General features: G+C 42.8%; 3 protein-coding genes across 5 annotated transcripts; all 3 read right to left on the bottom strand.

The window, feature by feature from the left end:
• Window positions 1–185: 185 nt before the first annotated feature.
• On the bottom strand, window positions 186–5,879 carry haus3 (HAUS augmin-like complex, subunit 3). Of its 2 annotated transcripts, none has more exons than XM_035410984.1 (4): window positions 4,234–5,879; window positions 3,475–3,923; window positions 2,669–2,951; window positions 186–1,635 (listed from the first exon to the last, which is right to left on the bottom strand). In XM_035410984.1, the coding sequence occupies exons 1-4, from the start codon at window positions 5,188–5,190 to the stop codon at window positions 1,408–1,410; spliced, it is 1,917 nt and encodes a 638-aa protein (XP_035266875.1). In that variant the 5' UTR covers window positions 5,191–5,879; the 3' UTR covers window positions 186–1,407. The 2 variants fall into 2 exon arrangements, with proteins under 2 accessions (XP_035266875.1, XP_035266876.1); XM_035410985.1 differs by having other exon boundaries at window positions 2,711–2,951; window positions 4,234–5,831.
• A 943-nt stretch (window positions 5,880–6,822) lies between these two features.
• Window positions 6,823–12,988, bottom strand: ube2a (ubiquitin-conjugating enzyme E2A (RAD6 homolog)). The gene is made up of 6 exons (XM_035410986.1): window positions 12,798–12,988; window positions 12,451–12,531; window positions 11,730–11,755; window positions 9,037–9,126; window positions 8,745–8,833; window positions 6,823–8,148 (listed from the first exon to the last, which is right to left on the bottom strand). Exons 1-6 carry the CDS (start codon window positions 12,839–12,841, stop codon window positions 8,020–8,022), a joined length of 459 nt encoding a protein of 152 aa, XP_035266877.1. The 5' UTR covers window positions 12,842–12,988; the 3' UTR covers window positions 6,823–8,019.
• Window positions 12,989–13,055: 67 nt separating this feature from the next.
• Window positions 13,056–26,441, bottom strand: si:rp71-46j2.7. Of its 2 annotated transcripts, none has more exons than XM_035410980.1 (16): window positions 26,009–26,440; window positions 25,577–25,697; window positions 24,300–24,513; window positions 23,421–23,563; window positions 23,096–23,255; window positions 22,502–22,557; window positions 21,364–21,539; window positions 20,620–20,730; window positions 19,974–20,099; window positions 19,048–19,155; window positions 18,716–18,874; window positions 15,880–16,360; window positions 15,676–15,739; window positions 15,383–15,561; window positions 14,454–14,539; window positions 13,056–14,275 (listed from the first exon to the last, which is right to left on the bottom strand). In XM_035410980.1, exons 1-16 carry the CDS (start codon window positions 26,189–26,191, stop codon window positions 14,165–14,167), a joined length of 2,478 nt encoding a protein of 825 aa, XP_035266871.1. In that variant the 5' UTR covers window positions 26,192–26,440; the 3' UTR covers window positions 13,056–14,164. The 2 variants fall into 2 exon arrangements, with proteins under 2 accessions (XP_035266871.1, XP_035266872.1); XM_035410981.1 differs by having other exon boundaries at window positions 13,285–14,275; window positions 18,719–18,874; window positions 26,009–26,441.
• Window positions 26,442–27,115: the final 674 nt, after the last annotated feature.

The following is a 27,115-nucleotide window of genomic DNA, read 5'->3' as shown; positions in this document are numbered from 1 at the left end:
GGACCTTCCAATTATAGGAAACGGTGAAGTTTAATTTTTGCCTACCTGTTTTACGTTCCAGTGCGTTTTCACACTAATGCAGCTTTCCTTTTACGTTTGGTCCATTTCACTGCCACAGAATTACAGGGAAAGTAAGTGACACCAGAATCACTTGAAATTCAAAGATGTTTCTGGGGTCAGTGGGACTTGAACTGTAGGTGAGTGTAAAACTGGCCTCCATATTCACTCGCATTTGAAGGGCAGATGCAGAGCTAGGGCATGTCTGCTCATTGTCCAAGATAGGTTGGCAAAGGGCAAACACCAGACTTGTTCCTTTTACTGTGGGAGTAGTCAGGCAAACATGTAAACAGGAGAAGTAAACATTTTGGTTAGTCCTTTCCACGGATGTCCTTATGGCCATAGGCAGGTTGCCAATGACCCATCTTAGCTCTGTGTGTATGTCAGTCATTCACGTTTGACGGATGGTTGATATGGTAGACTAAAATACATTGGCATCAGGAATACATCAGGAGGCAAATCGTTTTCTAGCATGAAATTTAACTGATGTGCAGAAGCCATGGTACTTGGGGGGATGTGACAAAAAATGCCCATATACAAAGGCTGTAATTGTAATGCGAATCAAAGAGCACTTGGTGTTGTTACATACATTAGTACAGGACCAAATTAATTTCATGAGCTACTTAAGGGCGAAGTATCCTTTGAAGCCGGTTATTGGTCAGAAATTCAAACATGCATCAATAGGCTAAGAACACGAAGACGAATATTGTACAAAGAAAGAACAGCATGACAACTGCCATCAGTGAGGGGAAATAAGTGCGATATCCAATCTCAAGACTAGTATCTGAACAACAGATCTCCACTGAATATCCTCAGGAAATATGCGATAAGAGCCACAGAAACTCTCCCCTTTGCTTTACATATCAACCGTCAGTCAATCAGTCAACTCGATCCATCGAGTTGTAGATGAGCTTTGCGGGCAAAAATACGTCTAGATGCGCACAAGTTAAACTCTGTAGCGGCATACACTGCACTCCAGTCAGACCAGTTGGATTTTCATTAAAACTGCTTGAAATATTTGGGTGTTGCACAATCCCTCATCCACCTGACTATCAGCTATCCAGCTGAAGGTCTTCAAGCAGTCACATAGGTTTGGATTTAACAAGAAACAAACATGCACACCTAGCCTCAGCCGATGTCTGGCAGCCCAGTGGAGGCGAGGTGTGTGGTGTGTGTGTGAAAGGAAGCAGTCTGTGTCACTCCTGCAGAAGAGCTGATGTCCAACAGTCAAAATGGACTCCCCCGCCTCCCCTATGGTCCCCTCTGAACAGTGATAAAAGGGACCCCCTCCAAAAATATGTATACGAGCCTGCCTGCCTGCCTTCCCCCCCCCCCCCCATCGCAAGGCCTCTACGAGCGCTCCCCCTTCCCACAGACGCTGCTCTCCAGGTCCTGCACCACCCTCTTCAGCAGCCTGTCGTCCAGGTGGAAGTAGATGTAGAGATCGCGCTCCTTCTTCAGGGTGCGGCTCCGCTCCAGCTGGGCCCTCTTGCCCCGGATCTCCCCCACGATGTCTTTCATCAGATTATTCAGGCTGCTGAGCTCGGCCTCCAGGTCCTGCAAATGCCCTCTCAGCTCCTACAGACAGACAGACAGACAAAGGGATAGTAAGAAAGAGAGAGACCAGTCTAAGGCATCTTCATTCAGGCAAATTTACTGGATAGTTCCCTCATTTCCATGCATTTTTTTTATACAAATGCAATTTTATTTTGAGCACACTGGAGAAAAGCACACGCATACTAGTGTATGCATTGGCAAGCAACACTAGTGGTGCAATAGGCTTTCAAAGCCCCTTCTCTGGTGACCACTATTACACATTCTCATATTTGTATATTAAAATCCTCATTGCAACCCGACAGCTTCTTACAAGTCAGGCTCCACACGTGCAAAAAACAGCAAACACAAGGACATGACACATATTACCCGAACAAATGCGGAGATACCTGTTTGAAATGAAACAGTTAAAGACAGATGGCTCCACAGAGAATGAGAAATTTTGAGAACGATGGGGGGGAAAAAAGTGCATTATACAATATAAAGCATCTTCCTTGCATCCAACCTGGAAAGAAACCAATGTGCTGGCAGACCCCAGGCACCCAAGATGCAGTCAACACCAACTCATAGTGCAGTCAACACCATCTCATATTTCAAGAACCCAGCATGCCTGAACTGGGAAAAGGGTCAGTGTTAATCTGGAATAGGGGACAGCTAGCAGCGTGGATACCTTACAAGCGCCACATGGGAGATTACTATGTATAGCTAAAAGGAGCAGAATAGTCCTAATAGACACTGAAAATTATATTAAGGACACGTGAATGCACACTAAATGACCGTTTGGCCAGATCAAACATCTGAAAAAATGGGAAACAAGACTAGAGAATTAACTTGGTTCACCCTAAATGAAAACAAACAGACCCATTTTAAAACAAAGCACTTTTTAACACCACTAAGTGTGCAGGTGAGTGCTGTCGCTCTGACATAAATAAACCCAGAACAGTGCAACCACTTTACCCATGAGTGAAGGTGGCTGGTATGAAACTGTTCACAGTACCTTGGGTCAGAGACGCAGAGACGTACAGAGCGGGACGAGGGAGAGGAGACGGTGACGTACCTGTGAGTTTGGGCAGAGCTCCCGATTGGGCGTGGCACATACCTGAGGCGTCAGCACCAGCTGCTGCAGCCCAGAGTACGCCGCCCCGCGGAGCAAGTCGCAGTCGGCCTCCAGACTGGCCGCCTCGAAGGCCTGTTCCCGGATCGCCCCGCCCAGAGCCTCCCGGACGGACCGCAGCTCCTCCTGCAGGGCCTGCGCCGCCCGCTCCAGCCCCTCAAACGTCCTGAAGGGCTCGTCCCGCGCCCCTGCGGCCTCACTGTCCCGCTCCAGGGCTTTATACAGCCTGGAGGAGCAAATAACACAGTCAACCCAGCCCCTTACCCTGCCTGCAAAGGGCTGTAAGGACTCAGCGTTGGTATCATACATAGAGAACCAAGAATCAATCGCATTTTTCTTTTTTAAAGTCATGATTTGTTTCTGAAAGGCACTTTTACAGTTACCCACCTGTGAATTAATACTGTATCTAAAATTCTCACCTCTGCAGACATACACCATAGCTACACCATGACCCTCTTTAGCCATCCTCTACGTGCCTTCTGGGATAGTAATGTTGCAGGTATAGTCGTGTAAATACAGGTTAGCTGTGTAGCAGCATTTACTTTTGGTTGTACTACTAACCGTTTGGCTAATTGTTTTTGCCTTCTCAGTGTTGTCACACTTTTTTACTCTTAAAACCAGAGCTGCAGCCCTTTTGAAAGATCCTCTGGCACTTATATGAGTGAATCTGCTAAGTGAAGGCACTGACCATGCAGAGGTGAGCAGGTAAAGGTGGGCGGAGTCTACAGTAGGGCGTGGTCGCTCGCTACCTGCTGAAGGCCGTGTCCTTGGTGCCGATGACGGTGCAGGGCTGGCTGGCGTGGGCGAGGCCGAGCTCGGGCTGGGAGAAGACGTGCAGGCGCTGCCTGAGGGAGGCGCTGGCGCTCTCCAGCCTCCCGCTCAGCTCCTCCAGCAGGCCCAGCAGCGTTCTCCCCTGCCGCAGCTCCAGCTCCTGGGCCAGGCGCAGCAGCTCGAAGGAGGCCTTCTGCCGCAGCAGGCAGGCGCACACGCGATCCTGCCGGGACGTGTAGTACTCCTGCCGCGCCAGCTGCAGCTCGAAGTCGCCGCGCACCACCGGCACGTTGAGCAGCCGCGCGCTCCCCCTGAGGGCTGCTGGGACGGCCTCGCGCAGCAGGGCCTCCAGCTCGCCCCCAACCGCCTGCAGCTCCTGCTGAAAGCCCACCTCCCGGGCCTGAAGAGCCTGTGCCGACCCACACGGCTAACGGGAGAGAAAGGGGGGATTAGAGGCATTATTGCCAAGTTTATTTAACCTATACACTGCTGTACCAGAAAATGAAACGAGAGAGAACAGGAAAATCCAATTACACAGAAAAACACTGCATTCCACAGTAATGGCATGGCAAATTGCTCCTTATCATTCACTTTGTTGTCTATTCTGGATGTGTCCACTGCCTAGCTCGTACCAGGGAAAGAAACGAGGCATGACACCGTGATAGGTGGGAGTTTGGGGGGTGGGGGATGGAGGATGAGTGACGTACAGACACAGACAGCAGCAGCTGGATCCTCACCTTGGCCTTCCCACGCAGGGTCTGGGTGATCCACTGCATGCCGGCCCTGGTCCCGTGCTCCTCAGCCTGGGCCAGGAGCAGCTGATGCTGGGTCACAATGTGGGCCCACTGCAGCCGGGCCATCTCGGACCGCCGGGCCTCCACCGCCGCCGCCTCGTCCTGCTCCGCGCAGCTGCTGAGGTCCAGCAGCTGGAAGTTCTCCCGGCTGGAGGTCTCGAGCATGCCCGCGATGCCTGTGAAGAACTGCTTCTGCGTGTAGAGGGCCAGGGTCTTGGTGTTGAGCTCCTCCTGGTGCAGGTAGGGCTCCAGGGAGAGCTGGGAGAGGAAGACGGGAGGGCCCTGTGCTAGGGGCGGGGCCGGGGTGGGCGCGGCCCCATCGCTCTCCTGCAGAGGGCACTCCACGCGGAGGAAGGAGGCCAGCCGCTTCACCTCGTCCGTCAGCGCCTGCAGCGCACCGTTGGTCTCGGCGTTCTCGGCCCCCAGGGCGGAGAGGTCGTCCCTCAGCCTGTGGGCAGTGTCCTCCTGCCGGGACGCCAGCCGGAGGGCGGTGTCGGAGCGGCCGATGGCCAGGACCTGAAGCCTCTTCAGCCTCTGCGTCTTCAGCTTCTTCTCCGCGCGCAGGGCCTGGAGCTCCTCCTCCAACTGCTCCACGTCCACCTCCTCCAGCTGAGAGCAGGACGAGGCGGCCTGTGTCGAGGTTGCCTGGCAGGCCTTGAGCGCCTCCCCGAGCTCGGCCTCGTCCAGGAGGGGTTTCCCGGAGTCCCGTAGAGCCCGGAAGGAGCGCACCTCCTCCGGGGAGAGCACATTGCTCTTGTTCACGCTGCTGCAGAAGAAGCGCAGGAACTGCTGGTGCTCAGGCGTGTCGAACAGCCAGTCAAAATCCTCGCCCTTTAGCGCAGCGGCGCCCGGGTAGCCCAGTCTTGCCACAGCCTCCACAAACCGACCCCCGTCCAACATTTCTGAGATCCGATCCCACACACAGGAGTGAAGTTATAATAATTACATGTAAGTAACACTATATCCTGTATGTGTGAGGAATACACCAAGTGGAAAGTGTCCAGTCAGTCACACATATCCGAAGTTTTCAGACGTTCCCAATCAGTTCCCATGAAGTCATTGTGCGACACAAACGACCATTAAACCAAATAGCTAAGCTAGCTACCGCTAACTACTTCGTCCTGATCTTTGCACTCATTGATGCTTCGCCAACTTTAACTAGTGAAAAGACCCACCTGAACTGTAACGTTAGCTAGCTAGCCAAGCTAAGATAACTGATTAGTTAGAACTAACGTTATTGCAGCTGGGCTTAGCTGGCTAACCCAAAAGCTAAGTTAAAGCCACCTGCGAACAGTCAACGAAGGACGTCTCCTACTTTAATATGCGGTATTACCTATGGCGTATCCCTCCAGACCTGGTGTACACAGCGTCTTTACTGCCAATTTTCAACCGTCGACCTGCTTCTTGTCCGTAATTTCGCGCTCTGACTCCTCAAACTTGCCATAAGCCGAGTTCCGCTGCTGATGCGCAGGCGCTGGTTCTTACAACTCATTGGTTCGATACAGTCGCGTGACTTGTCCGCTATGAGCAACATAATTTGATTTTGTTGCGGGGTGAATACTTGTCGGAACGCGTTACATTAACAGAATTAAGGGGTGTAAATTCACGAACCGTATGTGAAATAGATCATTTGTTTACTATCAGTAAATGCTACAACAGTCTGGGGCTAGAGGACAGGTCACATGCGGTAAAATCGAGCAGGCGAAGTTTCAGCCAATCAGACAACTGGTAGTCCTGCTGTTGCCATTTTTCCCGAAAAGTTGCCTGCAGTTGTTGGCAACAGCAATCCATTGGAATGCTTTATTTACTAGATTACATTCAAATGTGCTCTAGTATGATACATCCATAAATATTTTTTAAAATCCCAATACTCAAATGAAGAGACGATACACAAAGATTAAAAACTGTTGCACCAGAAAATACAGTAAATCATGCATCATGAAACCAGCATGAGGTTTGAATTCACAGCTTATCATGTTAGTGAAACTAGTGCTTTTCCTAAGAAGTTGTACTGGGGATGCAGCAAGTTAAACATTAAACGAATGGCTGCTGTACCATACCAGCCTCCAAAATTGTTTATTAATCTGTAAGATATAAACACCTACCTCAGTTCGACTCATCGCAGAAGGTTCATGCATAACTCATATTCACTCAAGAGAATAGAAAAAAAATCTGTTGTCTGTGATTTCCAAGGCTTACTCATATCTCATGCTATAGGACATGCTGGAGCTCAATCACTTAATTGGTTTAGCTTTTTTCCCCCGTAATTTCTAGGAATCCTTGTGCTTTCAGTTTTCTGTAGACACACACTGAGCAACTTTAGCACCACCTGATCATGACTGTGCTGCCATTTTGGCACTGCACTGAAGATGTCTGGAGATCTCCGGATAAGAGAGCCTTTATGAAAGAAAATAACACACAGAACTGTTTGCAACCACTTAAACACTTAACAGGAATACACGATAAATAATAATTAAAAATAATAACAATAATCTCCAACTCCCCCCCCCCCCATTGTCAAAGACAGCAAGATTTCGAACTTTTAAAATTTATTTACAAGAAGTGAGAAAATGTAGTTTTTTAACACCGGTTACTAGTGCAAAGTTATACTGTCACTCTGGAACTCAATGTGCATTAGAAAAAGGACTACCCAAAAGATTTAGCAGACAATACTTCTGCCCCAGAACAAGCACATGAGCATCACACTCAGGCAGTTGGGACAGACTTTCCAGCTCTTCGAATGGGGGTGACGCGGGTGTGGAACAGCACAGATGGAACTGAAGAAAATGAGCAAGCTAGGTAACCATGCACCTTGGCTGTAACAAAGATGGAGCATGTGATGCAAAAATGTTAACTGCAAACACAACCTTCAATTCTATTCAATTTCTATTTATTTTCATACATTCTTCTGAACCCGAGTTTCACGACCAGATATCAGGGGGAGAAGGCTGATTCACAAAGCACCCTTCCAAAGATTTGTAAAAACCGCCACATCAATGGGCTTGTGTTAACCAGAATCTTTCCTTCAAATAAAGGACATGATGCAGTATTTAAATGGATTCATATAACCATAAATAAAGCAAACTGGTTCATGGTACTGCACTTCCTTCCTTAGAAACAGTGATCAGTTGAATGTATGTTGAGAACTTCAAAAAAACAGATAAGAAATGAAGCAGTTGTGTCTTGTGAACCACAATAAAAACACAAATGCAAATATGATTTGATTCACAATGACAGGAAATCAGTAGTCTGGCAACGGCCACATAGGGGCTGAGCAGTCTCGCCAAAAAAATAAAATAAAATCCAGAATCCAGTCAGCCCTCTTGAAGCAGCTACTTCAAACTGTTCAAATTAAAAATAGACTAATGATATGTCAAACTCCTGCCTGGAGAGAAAAAAAATTAATCTAATTTTAAGGTCATGTGAGAGACACCCATTGTAAAAAAAAACTGGGCACAACCAGGTACATTTACTTAGATAAATGTGCAATCTTTCCAGGAGGAAAATTCAGTGAAAAGGATAGGAGGGGTGAGGAGGCCACAACATCACAACAGCACTCTACCTTGCAAGGATCACAGAACAAATGTCTTTATACGAGTAGGAGGATGATGACAATTCAAAACATGATGTGTATTTTCACTTTTTGTTGTCTTCTTGAGAGATATCACTTTTCTTCTCTGTGTTGTCTCTTGACTGGATACAGTTCGTACTTTTAGAACTGGCTCGAGGTCAACAATCACGCCAGCTCTGTTCCACAATGGCAGATACCCTCTTCTCGTATTCCCTCTTGTTCTCCTGGTACAGCTGGGCCGCTTGGCTGTTAGCCGGGCTGTTTGGGTTCGGCTCGTCCAGCAAAGACTAACACGATGAAAGACATTAAAAAAAAATTAATTAATCAAAAAATGTTAAATTATAAATAGCAAGCATGAAAACATACTCTGACACCCTATCACCATGGGGTCCCAGTGGAGCATTATGAACCACTTTTAACATGAGAACATCAAGAGTCCTTTGAATTTAGTATCTGATATGTACTCGGTGCTTGTTTTAGTAACCTTCCAAAAATTTTAGCGACTTTTCTAGAAGACAGGAAATATCTATTTTAAAATGTAAGTTAAAAATAGCACGTACAGGCATAACTGGTTCCTAGGTTCAGCGATGCACCCGCTGTTTGATACAGACTGCCTCGTTAAAACTGGTGTGCAAATTAGGCTGCAGTAGAGGACAGGGAACTGAGCTGGTACTTCAGAGGTATTGCAAGTTCAAATCCCAGGTTGGGCACTGCCACTACACCCTTGAACAAGGTGTTAAATCTGCAAATATCCAACTGTGCAAATGGACTATATGAAAGATTGTAAGCTCTAGAATAATCTGAATATGGTGCTAAGCAAACAATTCCATTATAAATAAAGCAAATGTAATGTTTAAATCAAAGATGTTAAAAGATACACTACCTGTATAGAAGTTAAGATTGAAGAAACATCATAGGTTGGACTCCAGCGGTTCTGAAGAATATCCAAACATATACTACCATCTGCATAGACTGATATTAAGAGAGGGGGATGCAATTACCATTTACCACCAAAATAATTTGAAGAGATTTTCTGTATTACATCATCTTGTGAATACATATGCGTAAGGGAGGGAGTCAATCTATACACACTGCACAATATTTATACCTACATTTCCATGAAGAATTTAAATGAGGGGAAAAAAACAGAAATTAAGATTACAAGAGGTCCTTACCATTTGGATGAAACATTTTGGAAACAAAACGAACTGTAGGAGGTTTATTTGGATATTCTTCTGTGAATTCTATTGTGAGCTTGAAGGTTCCTTGGAAAACAAAAACAAAACAAGGAAAGGGTAAGAAATACATAAAAACAGAAGAAAAAAAGTCATGCAGCACAATAACGAATTTGTAGTCGCTATAAAAAACAATGTCAGGCCTTCCGGGTAGGCACTTGAAATCTGGGCCACTGTTAGTGCCATCAGTTTGCTACGGAGGTAGGTTCTGTACACAAATAACACCATGCAGCAGGTAACCAAGCATGCAAACCAACTTCTATTTCCAGATGTTCTAGAGATAGACCAACATTGGATTGCAGCCAACTTCATAAGAGGGTGACACCAAGAAACACCACAGCTGATGGTGGTCCTACACACTTCATCAGCATAAGACATTCTCAAATATAATGGGAGCTTTTGATTATTCAAACAGCACAGGTCCCAGGATATTCAGACCTGTCCAGAGGTCGTGATCACAGGAGTAAGCATGGGTTCCACAAGGCTGCTGACTGTGCAGACACTCTAGGTTCGAGTCTCTCCTCACCACCTACCCAATATGACAATTCATCCCAAGTAGTAGCTGACTATTGGCTTACCACAGCATGCCCCTGTAATCTGGGTTGTTTATTCACATCAGTGTAACAGCCTGGTCAGGTTCACAGTACAGGCTATAAGCCTCACCAGGAAGGTAAGTTTTCACAGACCGAATTGAAACTGAATGGTCCCTATGCAAGTCTTTTTACATGGGATATTAATTCGCCAAACAGAGCTCATTGTAAATGCATGATTCCTTGATGACAATACCTTGGTGTGCAGATCCATGTGCATTTGAACTACATGGCTGAATTTACATAACCCTCCCTGCCCAAAGATCTGAAAATAAAGGCCAGGGTCTGGCAATCGCACTGCAATCCTAAGATTTCATTTTTATCAGTAATATCAGAACAGTGTCTTGCTTATTTCTGCACAATGATAATGCCTCAGGCACGATGCAGACCACACTCCTATAACTATTTTTGGCAAATGCTCGGTTGCATGGAACAGCACGTTCACACCTTGGTGTCAACTTCAGAATCTAATTTATAATATTTCTTTATTTTACATATTTCTGGCCAAATAATTATTGTGGGTTCATCCCACTGATGCACCATTCCCCTGACAGTTTGTGAGGTTCTCTACAACTTCTGACATGTGTCAGTCAGCCAATTTTAACTGTAATCCACCAACTCGTCTGCCACGCTTGGGCCAGGGTTTTGCAGGTGACCCAGCTTGAGCCAACAGATCAAAGACTCCTAACCAAACAGCATTTCTGTTCAGCAGACTCAGCAACTAAAATCCTCCCTCTATGGTTCAATATTACACCAATTACGCATCCACTGCCCCGTGGGACACTGCCCCGTGGTCACAGAAGCATATGAACTTTGTTCAGGAGACATGGCAGCCATACCAAAAGGGCTCAAGGTGAGTGCATTTTTCAGTCCTTGCCAAGCATACAGTTTCCATCTCCCCCCCCCACAATTTCCAATGCGATTGCCTTGGTGCCTGCTGCGTGTGTGCCTGTGTGTGTATAACATCATCCCAGCCAGCTGCCACAAAATTCAAATTCAGGGCAGTCCACCAGCTCTGTTCCCAAGCCAAATACAAACCCACACCGGTCTTCAGTAAACTAATACTAATCACCTCACCAGGGGGGGCCCTATCAGCTCAGAGCACTCCAAGGCACAGGTTGCACTTCCGCGCATACAATACATCCTCAATGTGTACCGAGACTCAGAACATTCCGCAGCGTAGCTGCTGTACAGAGAACACACCCACAGCACTAGGCATACAAGTCCCAGGGCAGCTCAGTATTTTTATGTTCTTTGTTCTAGTTCCCAGTGTTAACACCCACGGCATGGCATGAATGGTGTGGGCTGGAGAAAATGTTTAAATGCACAGACGTGCAAAACTGAAAAAACAGCAGCAACACACTGACTTCTCCCATCACCGACCAAATCCTTAGATAAATACATCCATCCATACATCAAAACTTAAAGACAATTAATACAATGTGTGGATGCATTTATTTTTTACAGTAATCAATTCCAGACTTCCTAACCGTTCTGAAAAGTGGTCATAAATGATTGCCAGTAATTTAGGAATAACAGGACAGGAACTCTTAAGATTGTTAGATAACTGTTAGATAAGGAGATAGGAAATGGCCTATTGCTTTTGGCCTTAAAACCCAGCAGTGACCCAATTCTAAACCATGCCCCAGACGACCCACTCATGCTGGCAACCCGCTTAATCTGAACACAACCATGCAGCAGATTAAAGGTCACTTGGTAGCATAGTGGATCTTTTTTTTTTTTTTTTTTTTACAATGCAGAGCTCCACCTGGACACAATAACTGACAATACTCTCAGTTTCTTCCAGAGCAGCTAGGCTTGTTCTCACGGAAACCTCCAGTGTTTTTCCATCATCTCGCAGTACAGAAGAACACCAGTGGTTAACCTGTCTAGCAGAGGATCAGTGAACTATTTGTGTAACTTTTTGCTATACATACAATGTATGAATCAAAATCACAAAACTACAACCACAGATGGCCATGGCAAGTTGTGTGGTCTTTACTTGATTTTGTATAAAACTACACCCCGTATTTTTAAACTTACCATCTTCAAATGGCGTTCCCTCTGGGCTGCAAATGTAAGAAAAAAAGTTAATACTCATGAGTAAGATCTACATTTAACTGTAGCTAGCTAGACACTTCCTTCATATTACTTGGTTCCATTAACGTTAATAGTTCCAGTGTCAATTCGAATATGCTACTGTAAATTCACCCTGAAGTTTAAGCATATACATTAAGCATAAATGCATCCTGATGGTAAATTCCATTTAAAATTAAGGTTAAAACGTTTCATTTGTAGCCGCTATTTGAAAAATAAGAATTCCAATTACATTCCTAGTCAAATTACTGTTATAAGAACTTTACATTACCAACTTGAGAGAATAGTAGTCTAATGCCTTCGTAAGAAAAACATGTTTGACGTAGAGTTTATAATGATGGCCAAAATGAAGTCGTCATACAATTAAGTACGTCGTATTAGCGTTTGTTCCTTCTAAGTAATTCAGTCTGAAAAACAAAATTCACTAATGGTGTAGGACATCTGTCTGACTAGTTTATGTCAGCTACAAGCTAATGTTAGTAGCTAGTCTAGCGTTACACCATATTATTTGTCACATTGAGATTGCTTAATAGATAGCTGCACGCCAACATATGCCAACTAGCTAGCTAGCTAGCTAACTAGCTCCCAACACAATGAGGGGAAAAAACAACTTGCTTTCTTTAGCTTGGTATGTGTTGCTAGCAATTGATAGCAAGCTACTACTTACCCAAATATTACTGCATTCCAGACCATAATATTGTTTTCAGATGGGGCTCCACTAACTCCAGCTGGAGGGTCTTCTTGAAGCCTAGTAAAATAACGTAATACGTTCCTGGAATTTAGATACTTTTTTGCCAACTTTTTGCCATTTGCCAACATCTAAGTCAGACTACTTTTTAAACACAGCCTTTGTAGTAGCGGCCTTCGCATTCCCGGCGTTAGCACATAGCGTTCTGTCAAGCATAGCTAACGTTAGCTAGCTAACGCGTTAGCAACAATATTTAAAAAGTCGCCATGTTAGTTCTACATGTACAAAATGCCCGAGTAGAGACTTGGTTCTTTTCCACCGCTTACCTTTTAAAATCTCTCATCAAACGCCGTCTAGCTGGTGTTGACATCTTGTTGTAATTAAAAATCTAAACTGAAACAAAGTTCTCACTTCCTGACTTATAGACAATACCACTTCTTAGTATCTTCGGCGAACCAAGCACCCAACCGTAGCTTCGTATTTCTGTCAAGACTGCCGATTTCCTAAGCCAGGATATCAGAACACTTAGGATCGTACCATGTTTAATGCAGGGGAGACGCGGATGACGTGAATCGAGCAATTTGTTTGATTCGGTAAAATTTTATTAATCCGAAAAATTGTACAGCGTTTACTCCTTCGTACAGTCAATATAAAACCGTTTTGTGCTCCACAATAGCCATATCCAGCATTTGATTTTGATCACCGTTTTACACGAACACTCTTCTTGTTTCTTACGTAAAGATGCTCATTCTGCTGTTGCTTTTGCAATCATTGCGTCACACGTTAAACAAACTCACCAGGAGTTTTTGCTTATTGCACGATTCTTATGTGAGGCTAAATGGTGCCAATGTTTTTTTTTTTTTAGTGAAGCAAGATAGTTAATGTTAAGCAATTAAATAATTCCAAACCAAAGCATGATAACTGAGCAAAAAGCAAAACAATTGTTAGCAACAATTAGAACATTTTTAGAATATAGAAATTTAGAAAATTATGTTAAATGTCTTATTAAATAATGAAAACACAAAACATCAATTACAAAAGGCAGCAAAACAACACTAAAGTGTGGAAAGACATTTGTACAAAGTTTATGCATAATTTAGTAAAAAATCAAGTGTGTCCACAGCTATGCCACAGAGGTTTAGTCACCTTCTGCTTTCATTTATCCAGTCAATAGGACGTGATTGTCTTTTGCATATCAAGTGTTGTCTTCATATGGAAAAAAATACAATACATCAAAATTCATATAATTAGTTAATAACTCCAGAATTCTCTGGTTAGTTCCAACTATATTTTTAAAAAGTATACCGCATATTTATTTCAGCGCCTGAGATACTTGTTTGTTGCATGAAGGTAACACTATATGTCAAAGGTTTCCCTTTTTACTGCTCCATGAGAAAATCACTGCATTATCATCCAATAACCTTCACATTAAAAAACCCAGAACACAATTTGCAGTGGTTTTTATGCATCAGAGGTATGACTGTGAACTTCTACAAATGACAAAAACTCATTCAGTTTAAGACCGTTATAGTTACTGTTTACACACCTGAAGAAAATGTATGTACAAAGATCATCATTTGCTCATTTCACCCCCCCCCCCCCCCGCAAAAAAGGCATATATATTGCAATTGTCCCAGCTGTTTTTAAATGTAAGTCCAAAAGTTATTCCGCCAAAAATCGCTCTGACATCATATTATTTCTTGTCAGATTGACTCAAGACAGGACTGTTCAAAAATGCAATGGCTTTAACATTCAGAGCTGATTCTCCAGGCATTAGCTCCCTCAACAAAAATGACAGCAACATCTAAAAGAAAGTGAAAAATAACAACAACATAAAAGTCAAACATATTGATCCATGTCTACATCCAAATCTATACTTTCAATATTTTGACACTTAATGTTTGTTCATTTAACAGAGATAAAAACTAGTTTTGAATGAATATATAGCTGTCAGCAAAAGTTTTTTTTCTGGTGATACTCACATAAACCAGCTTCTTGTTCTCTTCAGTGTCCTGGAAGGCCTTAAAAACTGCCTGAACATCATTCTTCTTTAAGAAGAAACTTGAACCTGAAGAGAGACCATTGATGTACGTCTGTCAGCATATGGTTATTGGTGACCATTAGGCACAGTATGCTAAGAATTATCTACAACTTCCCATTATCTATCAACTTCCCATTCAGGGATAGCATTTTTCATTTCATGTAGACCTAACATACAGTAAGCCTACTACACCTGCCCAAACTGTCCAAATGGAACAGAACAGAGGGAGTGGTTTTCTAAATTAATTAGAGATTATCCCTTCATTTTTGAACAGTAGACAAGGACAGATATAATTGCCATTCATTATTTCAAGTTAACACCTAAACACCTACAGTGCTTCTGTGTGTTCTGTTTCTGTATACAAAGGGGCTTGGCTTTATAGTCATGTCTATAATGTCTTTCAATATCTTAGAAAACATTACAATGCATTACATTACAGGCATTTAGCAGACGCTCTTATCCAGAGCGACTTATATTGTATCAAATTATACAGCTGGATATATACAGGAGCAATGCAGGTTAAGTACCATGCTCAAGGGTATAACGGCAGTGTCCTACCAGGGAATCGAACCTGTGACCTTTAATGTTGCAAGACCAACTGCTTAGCCATTATACTACAATGCTGCCCCATAACATAGATTTTGAGTGCCCCAGCACTGTTGTTCTCTTTGGGAAAGTGCGATGCATGGGGTGCACATGAAGGTCGCTGTGTTGTGCATGTTTCAAATTCCATCAGTTGGGGAAATTAATTGAAATTCTGTTGAATTGGAAAAAAAATTCCCAAAATGTAGGTTTTGAATTGACTGAATTGACATTGGGAGTGGACCTGGAACCAGTTTGAACTGGCCCAGAATCTGGTGCTACACATACATTTGGTGTTGATGAGCTGATGGGCTCTCTCTTTGGTTTGACTCTTCTGCTCCTTGGTTCGGGCAGGCTCTGAGACCACTGGCACGCCGCCAGGCCACTGCTTCTCCCTCAGCAAATCAATGTAGGAGGCCATTTGAGGCTCAGTGGGGTTCATCTGATTCAAAAAGCTGTTCACCTTCCTAGGGTAACAAAAGACAAATGTTTAAGGAAGACCACATGAGCTGCATGACAGCTGCAAAACTACAGACATATGTACAGAATATAGGAAGGGTTGTCTTTTTTACAGCTCTTACTTTTTCAATAATGGCATGACAGGCTTCAAGATAACATCAAAGATGTTCCACATCATGGAATTACCTGACGAAGACAAAAATTATATATCCTATCAGTACAAGAGACAGATTTAAATACTGTGGTGAGCGATTACTATTCATTAACTCCTCCTCATTTAGTAATCAGAATCTGGCACCCTGAAGATAAGAAAAGTTGGTACAAACCTGTTATTTCTTTCAACAAATCAATAATGGCTTTGGTGGCTTCCTGCTGCTCCTTGCCAGACTGGTTAACTCCTCTCTTGTTTGGCTCCGGAGCTCTGTGCTCATCTACCCTACCTACAATCAATTGGCCCTTCTCTCGCCTGTTCTGGGGTCCAGCAGATAATTCTATGAATGCCTTTTCCCTTTTGCCTGCCCCTCTCTTTAAGCGGGAGCAGCGGTCATCAGTGGAGTCATTCTGCATTCTGCTCGTCAAAGCAACATCCTCTGACAGGTCTGTGATTGGCTGACTTGCTGCCAGGAAATCAGGTGCCTTCTCCAGGCTTTTGCTGCTGTCTCCAGAGACCACGGGAAGTAATCTGCAAAGGGCGTCACAGCTTCCCTTCAAGTCTGCTTCCTCATCCTCTGTCTCAACCAGGCCTTCAGGCCCCGCCCCCTCTGTGCCAGGGTCATCGGACTTGGCTGGACCTAGTGCGCAGACATCCTGAAAATAACACACAAGGCATCTGCTCGTGTCAGCTCAACTTCTTGTTGCGTCCCACTTCCATTATTGATGCTAGTGACGCTATGCACTTGACCAAATTCATTCAGAGCAAGGGACAAGGATTTGTGCTGGTATGGTGTTTGTGGCCTTTGTTATGCTATTATGAGTTCAACATCAAAACTGGTTATCATTTAAAGTGTTCCTTCAACATGTTATAACAAAAATCTGATACTATGCTCCCTAATATGGAGACCGGGCAATAGAAAGTGAGCAACATACAGTGCCAGAGATCAGATCTCTCTGTAAATTATCTCTTTGGATGAATTATTAGGCCGCACATTTTCCAGATATTCAGTTTACCCTGTACTTTATTGTTTAGACTGCAAGAAAATCAGAATCTCTGTGAGATAATGCAGTGTAGAGATTCCAGCCCTTTGTTCACATAAACCTCCGCAGCCACTGTAGATGGTGCTGCTGTGTTGTGTCTGCACTCAATTATGTGACTGGAGCAACAATGCTCCCTGTGTGTATAAAAGACAACCAACACAGCAGCACTAAGGTGAGACAACAGACAACAGTAATGCAAGAGCCATGTACACAAGATTGTTTTTCACTGCCATTGATGATCAATGAGGAATATTACAATTAAAAACAATAACTGCCAATCTTCATGAACTTTATAATAAGAACAAAACGATATATGATGATGAAAACAGGCAATTCAGACCTTCTAGACAAGTCATTTACCTACCGGCAAGAGAGCACTGAGTCAATGATAACTTAATTGACCTCTTTGTGGCCAATATTAATATTAATGTTACACAGTGTCAGAGATTGTCAAGACACATTTTTCCCTTAAAGTTTGTTCGCATGATAAGGTTTTTCCATTTCAGGCCTCAATAAACTGGCACCATTGGTTGTTAGCAAGCTGGTAAGCTAGTTTTACATTGTTGGCAAAGAGGTTTACTGGACATCTACTCTGGTAGGTCAACTACATTCTTTGGTTACAAACACCTAGATGATTGGCTATAAGAAATGGAAAAAGAAAACCACAACCTCACCATGGTTACACCTCAATAAGACGTATAGAACAAAGATCACTGTAATGTGCAGGCCCTGCCAATCTTTGAAACACCAACAGAGGGCAGCATTGCCACTATCGGGACGTGATCATGAACAGGCACAACACTCACAGGAAACATATTTAAATTTATTCAATCCATTTCTATTAAAAAAACATTGATGTTTCGGCCATAGTCTCAGGCCTTCATCAGAATTCTGATGAAAGCCTGACACTATGGCTGAAACGTCAATGGTTTTTATAGAAATGGATTAAATAAGATCACAAAATATTTACTGAGAGCAAGAGTTGCACCTGTTCATTCATCATTTTTTTTGCATATTTTCTGGCTGCACCTGTTCACAGCCGGTTTGACATGATCAAGCTTGCCTTTGTCATACAGCAACAGGTGGAATTCTGAGGCATTGTTAGCCGTCATCCAGCACGGTGTATTTGCAAAACAAATTCTTCCGGAACTGCATTCTTGGAAGAGAGTACTATACTCTACGGTCTCCATGAAAAGTGTCAAGTTAAATCTGATCCTGTGATAAATCTGTCAAAAGGACACAGATTGAAAACACTGGCACTTTCTAATTTATCTACACATTTTCCAGATGATGTTTCTTTCAAAATGGTCTGTGTCAGAAAAATTATAATTGCTAATATCTTTAAAATATTCAGTTGGATTCTTTTTAAAAGGTTGAATGAAAAGGCAGTCACAAACCCATGAGTCTGTACCTTCAGCTGCCAGCCTCACACCGAGGGCCACACACCAGAAAGTGCGTGAACGGGAAGACAAAGTATTTAGTGAACATGGAACAAAAGAATGTTTCACACTTTGTGTCACACCTTAGTGACACATTGTTAAGCCATAGGACAGAATCTGAATACCATATGTGAAAGGGCACTGCGTATAACTCATATTTAAAAAAACCGACCTTTGTCTTTATACTTGCTATTGCGTGCTCACATTCTATAATAGCAGGCCTTTTTATTACAGTCCAGTGGTCATGTTTTACTATTTCTTCACTGATTGGTAAAATTGTAGAAGAATAGTTAAATCTTCAGCATCAACCTGAGGGCCACTCCTCAACTGAGGGAGAAAAGGCTGGCTGATGTCTTGCAAACTGCAAACAGCTTCATCAAAAGTACTATTTGTAATACTTATGTACTGTAAAGCCCAAGTGACCAACTCTGGCCCCACCAGAGAGCTCCACTTGGTTTCTTGGGGGGTCATACTGGCTGCTGATGTTAGGTTGAAGCCAAAATCTTGCGCACGCCCCAAACCTACTCACCTCCTCCTCCTCTATTTCTGGGGTCAGGAGGTACGCTAGGTTGCTCAGCAGGCTCCACACTCCACCGTTAGCCTCCTCCTCAGTTAACAGCTGCTCTAGAGGGCACAGAAACTGAAACACTTCTGGGCTGTGGCCCAGCTGGCTGTCTTTAACCAGCTCCTGAGGGAGAGAGAGGGATGAACTAAAACACTCAAACAGACAAGAGACATTTACCTTAAGATTCACTGTGATTCTTCTTTTCGGTGCGGGTGAATTCAATTAATTTTTCCAGTGGATACACACATATATTGATGGTACACGTCATGGTGTTTGGGGATGATAGAAATCTGTACCTGTAAGAAGGTCTCCAGTGTGACTCTGGCTTGTTCTTTAAACTCATCGTTCATGGTGTACTCTGTGCTTTCCAACAGCTCTGCTATAGAGGGCAAGTTAGGACAGTCCTGGGAAAGACACACAGCAGCAAGAGTCCATAAAAATGGGGTGAGCTTTACCATTTAACAAGCACATTCAAGTTCCCTTTAATGTTTGACCATCTGACATAGACACATTATTGTGATTTGTGTAAACCTGATTTTTGCCTCTTTAACTGGATCACCCTGATCAGTAGCTAATTTAAGATAAGATAGTATTTTTATTAATCCCCAACATGGAAACTGATTTGTCAGCAGCAGTGTACAATTAATACAGCATACCATTAGATAAATTAACATTAAAAACAGAACAAGAACATATAGAATAGAGACAATATAATAAACGTAAAAACATGAATTTCATTGCAACATTCAGTTCTAGTTAAACATTTTTACATTACATGAGCATAACCCTGCAAGATTTCAAGCACCACACTTCGATCCACACAGTAATGTGGTGGTACCTTTTTAGTGCTAAAACTGTACTTAAGGTTTGGTTAGAAAGCTCAGCATGACTTTATGGTGTCTCTATGTGGGGGAAGTAATTTGTCGCTAGCCTATGTTATTTCTTCCACTACCCATATGCAGTTTCTAAGCCTCAAGGATTAGTTAATAACCATGCTGTGTTCAACACCACAGGAGTGATACTGAATTATAGTCATAGTCTAAAAATGTATAAATGTTTGTATATTTTAATGCCCCTTAGGCAGCACAGATCAACCGAAGACAAAACAGAACAAAAACAAATTCAAAAAGTCTGGAAACAGACTGAACAGGAGATGTCTCAGACACTACACTCAGACCTCTATAGTACCTGTGCCTCTCTCTCTTGTACATCGGTCCCTTACCTGCAGACTGCTGTGGAACAGACGGATGTCCTTCTGGGATTTACGCACATCCCAGTGCAGCTTTTCAGGGTTACTGGCTTCCTCCAGACGAATGGTGAAGTTTAATTCCCCATCTTCCTCCTGCACCTACAAGCCAGGTTCACACAAAAAACTGAACCACATGATCTCATCCCATTCTTCTATTATCACTGTCCTGTTCAAACTGTACAGGGCATGTCCATATAGGTTAGTTATACGTGTCTCTTGAAAAATCAATATAAAAATTTTGATCACAAAAAAAAAAACTGTACAGGACGACTGAGGAATTGGACTGAGAATATACACATTGCCTAATGACACTGTTATGCTTTTCCCACTCCTGTCCTTTCTTCACCCTCCACTGACACCATCTCCACCTCACTCCTTCAGGCCACCCTTTGAATGATCAGTTGTAACACTTCCTGTTTATGAACTGCTCATCACTTCTTCTCATCTATTGTTCCGTTTGTCTGCACACATCTTGTTTTCATTGCGTATTAAGTATTATCTATTCATTATCATTATTAGACAGACACAAATGCAATTGTACCGCACTGACCAGTGGCAATAAGGGAGACATCAACATATCCTGCGTGAGGACCAATAAGAGGGCCTGTAATAGGCTCACCTGCTTTACAGACACTACCCAGCTACTGAGGCGCCACATTTCATATGACAGCTTGAACTCCATCATTTCCTCCTGGATAGCAGGAGGGCAGCTCTCCAGGTCACTGTCATCCTGAACACCACATAGAAAGCAGGTAGAAAAAGATGCCAACAAACAAGGTCCGTCTCCATAGCTGGATTGAGGTTAAATTAATTATAAATTAGCTAATTTTACCCAAATCGAATGGAGGAGGGTTGTCTCTGTACATCATAAGGTTGTGTACACCTAAAGCAAGATTATAATGTTGAAGCTGAAATGTTTATTAGAACATGGTGTATTGAAGGTGCAATTGTGTAGCTGAAGGGAAGCACTGTGAAATTAGATTATGAAGAAAGGTTGACTGCTGTCACATGACCATGTTTATTTTGTGTGACTATATCATGATTTTATTTTGTTGTTCACATTAATTGATTCAATGGTTTACATTTACATTTTAGGCACTTAACAGAAACTCTTATCCAGAGTGACTTACACAGCTTATATTTTTTGTACATACAGTCCACTTATGGATATTTACTGAAGCAATTCAGGCTAAGGACCTCGCTACGAGGCTTGCTTGGAGTTACAAGCCCAGTTCCTCAGCCATAATGCTACACTGCTACCTGGTTCAAGAACGAAGCATCAAAAATCAAACAGCTTTACTTATCTAGCCACTGTAATAAAGATAAAGGTGGAAAAAAAATTAATAGAATAAGATTCACTTACACTGTCAGATTCTTGGAGATACAAAGCAGAGCAGGCCGCGAAGCTCCTCAGAAGCAACTCATCCTCAGGCCTCCTAGTCGCACGTTCCTCTTTCTTTACCGCCTTTCGCTTTTTTTTGGTCTCTTTCCTTTTCATTTTGTCAATAAATCTGGAGAACTTTTCTTTCAACTTGGCACCTTAAAGGAGTAACGTGGTGGTTGGACTTGACACTTCTCAGTTGTCTTTAGGCAACAACAAATGTGCATAATTTTTTTATTATTCAGTCATTTCAATGTACTTTAAAACGTATTTTTCTAAGCCTAAATTTCCCACTATAAAAGTTCACCCGAACCGTCTGGGCGTGGTAATAAGAACTGTCAGTTAGCTATGATTGACAGACCATGCCCCGTTACCATAGTTACCCCCATGATACGCACTCTTTTTGGGAGACTGAATTATCACAAGCTAGCTAGTTTAGTAGTATATCAAGTATCGATAGATAGCTAAGGTAAGGACGTTGACTTATATCCAGTTATAATTTTTGCTATCTAGCTAGCCAAGTTAAGATAAAAGCACAACTATAACGTCCTCATAAAAGCAAACTAGCTAGCTAACGTTATCGATAACATTGCCTTATGAAAGCAAACTACCTAGCTAGCTAACGTTAGCTAGCTAGCTAAATGAATATAGTCAGAAATAATCTAATAGTCCTTAAAAGGCACTCTAATTTAAGTGAACCTAACGTTAGTCAAATATATGCATTGTCTTGCCTGTAAGCCAGCGGCACAAACTATGGGTCTCGAGTTACCCATGGGTTTACGGGGCGTGGAAAGGGGAGTGGTTACTGTATTCGTGACGCACCAAGTTGACAACTTTCTCAACCGGTTGAAAATAGGACGATAAATTTAAAACGCATATTTCTCCAAAATTACAGAACGGACATATTTAATACTTTACTCATTGTGTTTCTTCAATGCCTCTTGTACAAATAGTACATAAAACCGTGAAAGTGTGAAAATCACCATGGTACTCCTTTAAAAAATTTAAATCAATACATTATACAGGCAAACAAATACTGAATTCTGCTGACATTGGCCTCCCACTTTACACAAAATGTGTTCTGAGCAATGCTTTCAGTTCCAGAACAGCTTTTGCACACCTTTCTTTTTGGGCTTGACATCATTGGTCAGGAGATCTCCAGTACCCTCTGCTATGCTGCAAAGATAATAAAATAAGAAAAGGGGCTAATATAAATACAAACACGAAAAGCATCTACTACAGGTAGACAAAAGCAAGTGATGGAGCTGTCATTCATGTATCAAAACCACTGCTTCTTTCCAGTCAGTAAGTGAAGGCCTAGAACAGGGGTCCCCAACCGTGGTCCTGGAGAGCCATTGGCTCAACTGGTTTTTGTTTTCACCTGAAAATCAACAATCAGTCCAAAACCAGGTTGTATCCAAGAAACCAGCTGAGGCAAGATAACCGTAATACAGCCTCTGTGTACCTTATGTAATGTACTTTTTGCATTTGCTGTTTACTGCTGACAACCAAATTTCCCTCCATGGGTGGATGGATGGATGGATACATAGATACTACCTATTAAACAGCTTCGCTTGACCAATCAAATCTTAATGAAAACCTTGTGTACCTCAAGCACCAGGGTGAAGGAACCCCAGGTCCGGAGATTTCAGTGTGACAGTGCTGTATTTAGGTGAGGCAGGTAGATGGTGGGAGGGTTTAGCATGTCACTCACACTCCTTTGCCCTCACTGTCCAGTGAGGAGGGTGTATCCTCTCTCTTCGGCCCCTGCAGCTCATCCTCACCCCCTTTCAGTATCATGATGTCCAGGCTACTCACAAGTAGTTGATTCAGGCTGTCCGGGTCAGACAGCCAATTCACCAACAGCTCCAACACTAGAAAGGTTAAATTCTACATCTCAGTAAGTTTTCCTGGTTAAATAAATGTAAAACAAAATATTTTAAAAAAGAGAGAGATGACGAAGAACAAACCATCCTCAGAGTTGTTTTTCTGTGGGGAGTGGCTTGTCAGAGAAGCGGCGGTCGTGCGACCATGCTTACCATTCAAAGTCACGATCTCGTTAAGGGCAGAGCAAGTGAGGTCCTGGGCCGTGAGGGACTCCGGGAAGAGGTTGCGCACCAGAGCCTCAGAAAACACCCTGAGGACCGCAAACTCATCCGCCCTGGAGTTGAACAGCTGGCCTCTGACACACGTGTGTGTACACACAAGACGCATGCAAACACGCCCAAACAAGGACACAAACACACAAACACACCCAAACAAGGACACACACACACACACACACACGGAAACACTTGCATTAGCACATGCACATACAGTATGTATACACACACAGACTTCCTACACCCACCCCTGTTCACTACAGTAAGGGACGTGAAATTGAAGGAAATGTAATGCTTGTGTTAATTAATATCAACACTTCACACATAAGGGATGTTTAACTTTCATAAACATTTTAAATGCTTTTACATCACACTGACTGCAGACTTTGCAACAAAATCCCCACAAAAGCAGCAGTGCATTCTGAACCACTAAGAAACTGCCACTTGTTCAGTGGTGACATCTGTCTTCTGACTTTGACAAAAAAAAAAAATGTTGTCGTTGATGGAGAGGAAGTGTTGTGGGAGAACACACATAGCGCAATGTCATGTAGGTCTACAGTGCTGCTTGGAAACATTTGCACATGTCAACAAGTGCTTAGCGAGAGTCAACATAAAACATGATTTTGGACATAGACTTGCAGGGACGGCAGAAAAAGCTCATATGTAGCATGATCTCATGCAGGTGGGAAAACTCACTGATCTATAACTTAATGCTAGCAAAAGCTAGCAGGACCCAAACTGATCGCAGGACTGTTAGAGGAAACCAAATGCACAAACTGTAAACACCCTCAGAAAGAAGTCAATACTCGGTCTCACCTGTTTGGCTGCTTGACATTGCGTAGGTGCTGGGTGAGGATTCGGACATAATCCACAGTAATAGCAGAGATGTTGATGTCACTGGCTCTCCCAATGACCCGGTCAACAATCATGTTAAACTCCCTCCCCAGGGCATTATACAGTGGCTGGTTGTCCCTGGGCTCTGGGACACTGTACCAGGTCAGGATGAGCTGGGAGTATGCACACTCAAACACTGTGGAAATATCATGCACTGTCACCAATACACACAGAGTCACCTTAGACTTTCAGTGGTAAACACCACACCTGACCTATTTTAGCTCAAACTACTCAAAGCCAGAAAAGGACTCTACAATGTGAAGTATTTTCTTGAAAGAGGAAACTACAGTTAAACCACAGCCTTGAGGAAGTAGTGTGTCTTCTTTTTTCTTCGTTTTTTTTTGTGGTCTGCTGCAGTGTGGTTTAATTTTAGAAGCATGCATTATCATCAATTATTAATTCTCAAGGCTTTGTCACCATCCACTTTTCCCCTAATTCCTCCCTTTGCTTGAAAACCAGTACGTAAGGCTCAAAGCACTTACACTGATGAATAGTCCTATTCAGCTAGCATGCTCAGAATGAAACACATTCATCACATCACTATGGCACCCTGTAGAGTCTTGTGTATCAAAAAAATGAAAATTCTGCCCTAGGGAATTCACTTTTATTCTAGAGAAATAGCACAGAATAGCACACACATCCGTGTCATGTTTCCGTTGCCATGTCTCCGTTTTGCCACCTATGGACGCTTGGCACCTCCCCCTCTTCGTGTCTGTACTTCCCGCTCGCGTCTGCTGTCTGTCCTGGCCCCACGCTGGTGGAATGACCTCCCCGTGGCGGTCAGAACAGCAGAGAATCTGACTACCTTCAAACGCACACTAAAGACTCATCTCTTCAGGCTGCACCTCTCCCCACCCCTCCCTAGCCTATAGTTTAGCTCAATGTACCTAGTTAGGCTAATACGATCACGTTAGTTTTTATTTGGCAGGATTGTTTTTGTCTGATTCTGATTAGGAAAATGTGATTTCAGTGCTAGTTTGTACTTGGCAGGATTGTTTGTTTGTTTGCTGAACAGGTTACCCTACAGGGTTGGAGTCCTGATCTATGTGGTCACTTCTGGCACTACGATCCTTATTTCACTCTGGTGTGTTTATTTTGCACCTCTGCACCTTGCACTAATGCACTTGTACGTCGCTCTGGATAAGAGTGTCTGCTAAATGCCTGTAATGTAATGTTGCTGACCAAAACTGCATATTTACCCTGCTGAAGAGACTTCTTCACATTTGGGCACTGTAGGCCAACTTCATGGGCCAACCCCTTTTTTTTGTTGGGAGCATCTATTTCATCACCACTGCAAGAATATTTGTCTTTACCGGCATCCTGTTGAGGAAAAAAAGGAACACACGGAGGAATACAGGAAACGCTCCATGTCATTGATACGGTGATGTGTGGCATTACGTGAGCAACCCAACTTAGAATTGTTGTATTAATACGATATAATTACCTATGCTAAAGACTTGCACTTCATATATGGCCAAAGTTACGGAGCTTTCAATTAGTCTTGGTAGCCTGCACTGTTTTAAAGTTAGATGGGAAATCGTTCCACTAGCTAGCTCATCCTGTAAAGTTTCAATATTTCTAAAACGCGGTTAATGTGCACATTACAAAAAAATCGGTTTTGGACCACGTACCTGAGATAGCGTTTCCGCATGGGATAGATCCGTTTGAGTGCTTATTTCGTTAAATATTTTTGTAATAACATGCGTAGGTGTCAGAACCCATAGTTTATTCCACCCTAATTGGATTATAAACCATCCATAGTTATAAATAAACAAAACTAACCCAATGGTTAAGACGATATAGCTGATACACATTTTTATCGAAGGACAAAGCGAGTCTCAAAGTGCTTCCTCCTGCTTTTCCTTATATCATCACATTCGTGTGACGTGTTTCGGTTTTGCTGCTTGGCATTTCTCTCATTTCACATAACTTCTGTACCATATCCAAATGTCTCTTATCAGAAGAAAGTTAGAAAGCAATGGTATCCCGGAAGGAAACCTTAAAAAGAAGAAATCACCAAAGAACCTGATTGGTTGGGTTAAGCGGGATCAGTTCTCAATTCTCTTGGTCGCCTGAAACTGGTTATGATTTTGTATGCGGAAACCCAGACTTCAGGGCAGCAGGTGTATTTACAATAGAGATATTCAATTGTTTATTTAGCTGTAGAGTGCTGATAAAATTTAGGCTAACGAAGATATTTGGATCGCTCTGAGCGTGTAGCAACGGGCCTGATGCAGTTTTGTGGAAGAACTATAATTATTTTGATATATCAATTTAATTCCTATGATGTAATAGTTCAATATTTGTTCTTTTTAAGTGGGCGTATACAAATTACTACTGAATTATTTCGGGCTGAAAATGAATATTGAGTGATATAAAGTAAAGGGATACAATTCTGAAATATTAGAATATGCCAAATAACGCTCAGCACGTTTAATTTCTTTGAAGATAACACCTGACCATTAACAATGAATTACATTTATTCCATCTTTTTTATTCGATTATCAACACAGATGGTATGAAGACAGAGTTGCACACAATTCTTTTTTACACACTTCCTATATGAGTAAAAAACGGAACAAACAGTCATTTCCCACGGCAATACCGATAGGTTTGAAGTTCACTATGGTATTAGCCGAAGACCCATGCACACCAATGGCCTCATCTCAGTGGTTCAACCTCCGGTTTAAGTTGTTCCATGCGGTTTACTAGTAAAGGAGTCAAAAACAAAGGATGAG

This window comes from Anguilla anguilla, chromosome 3, assembly GCF_013347855.1.
Source record: "Anguilla anguilla isolate fAngAng1 chromosome 3, fAngAng1.pri, whole genome shotgun sequence".
Taxonomy (NCBI): Eukaryota; Metazoa; Chordata; class Actinopteri; order Anguilliformes; family Anguillidae; genus Anguilla; species Anguilla anguilla.
This window is presented reverse-complemented; position numbering and strand designations above follow the sequence as displayed.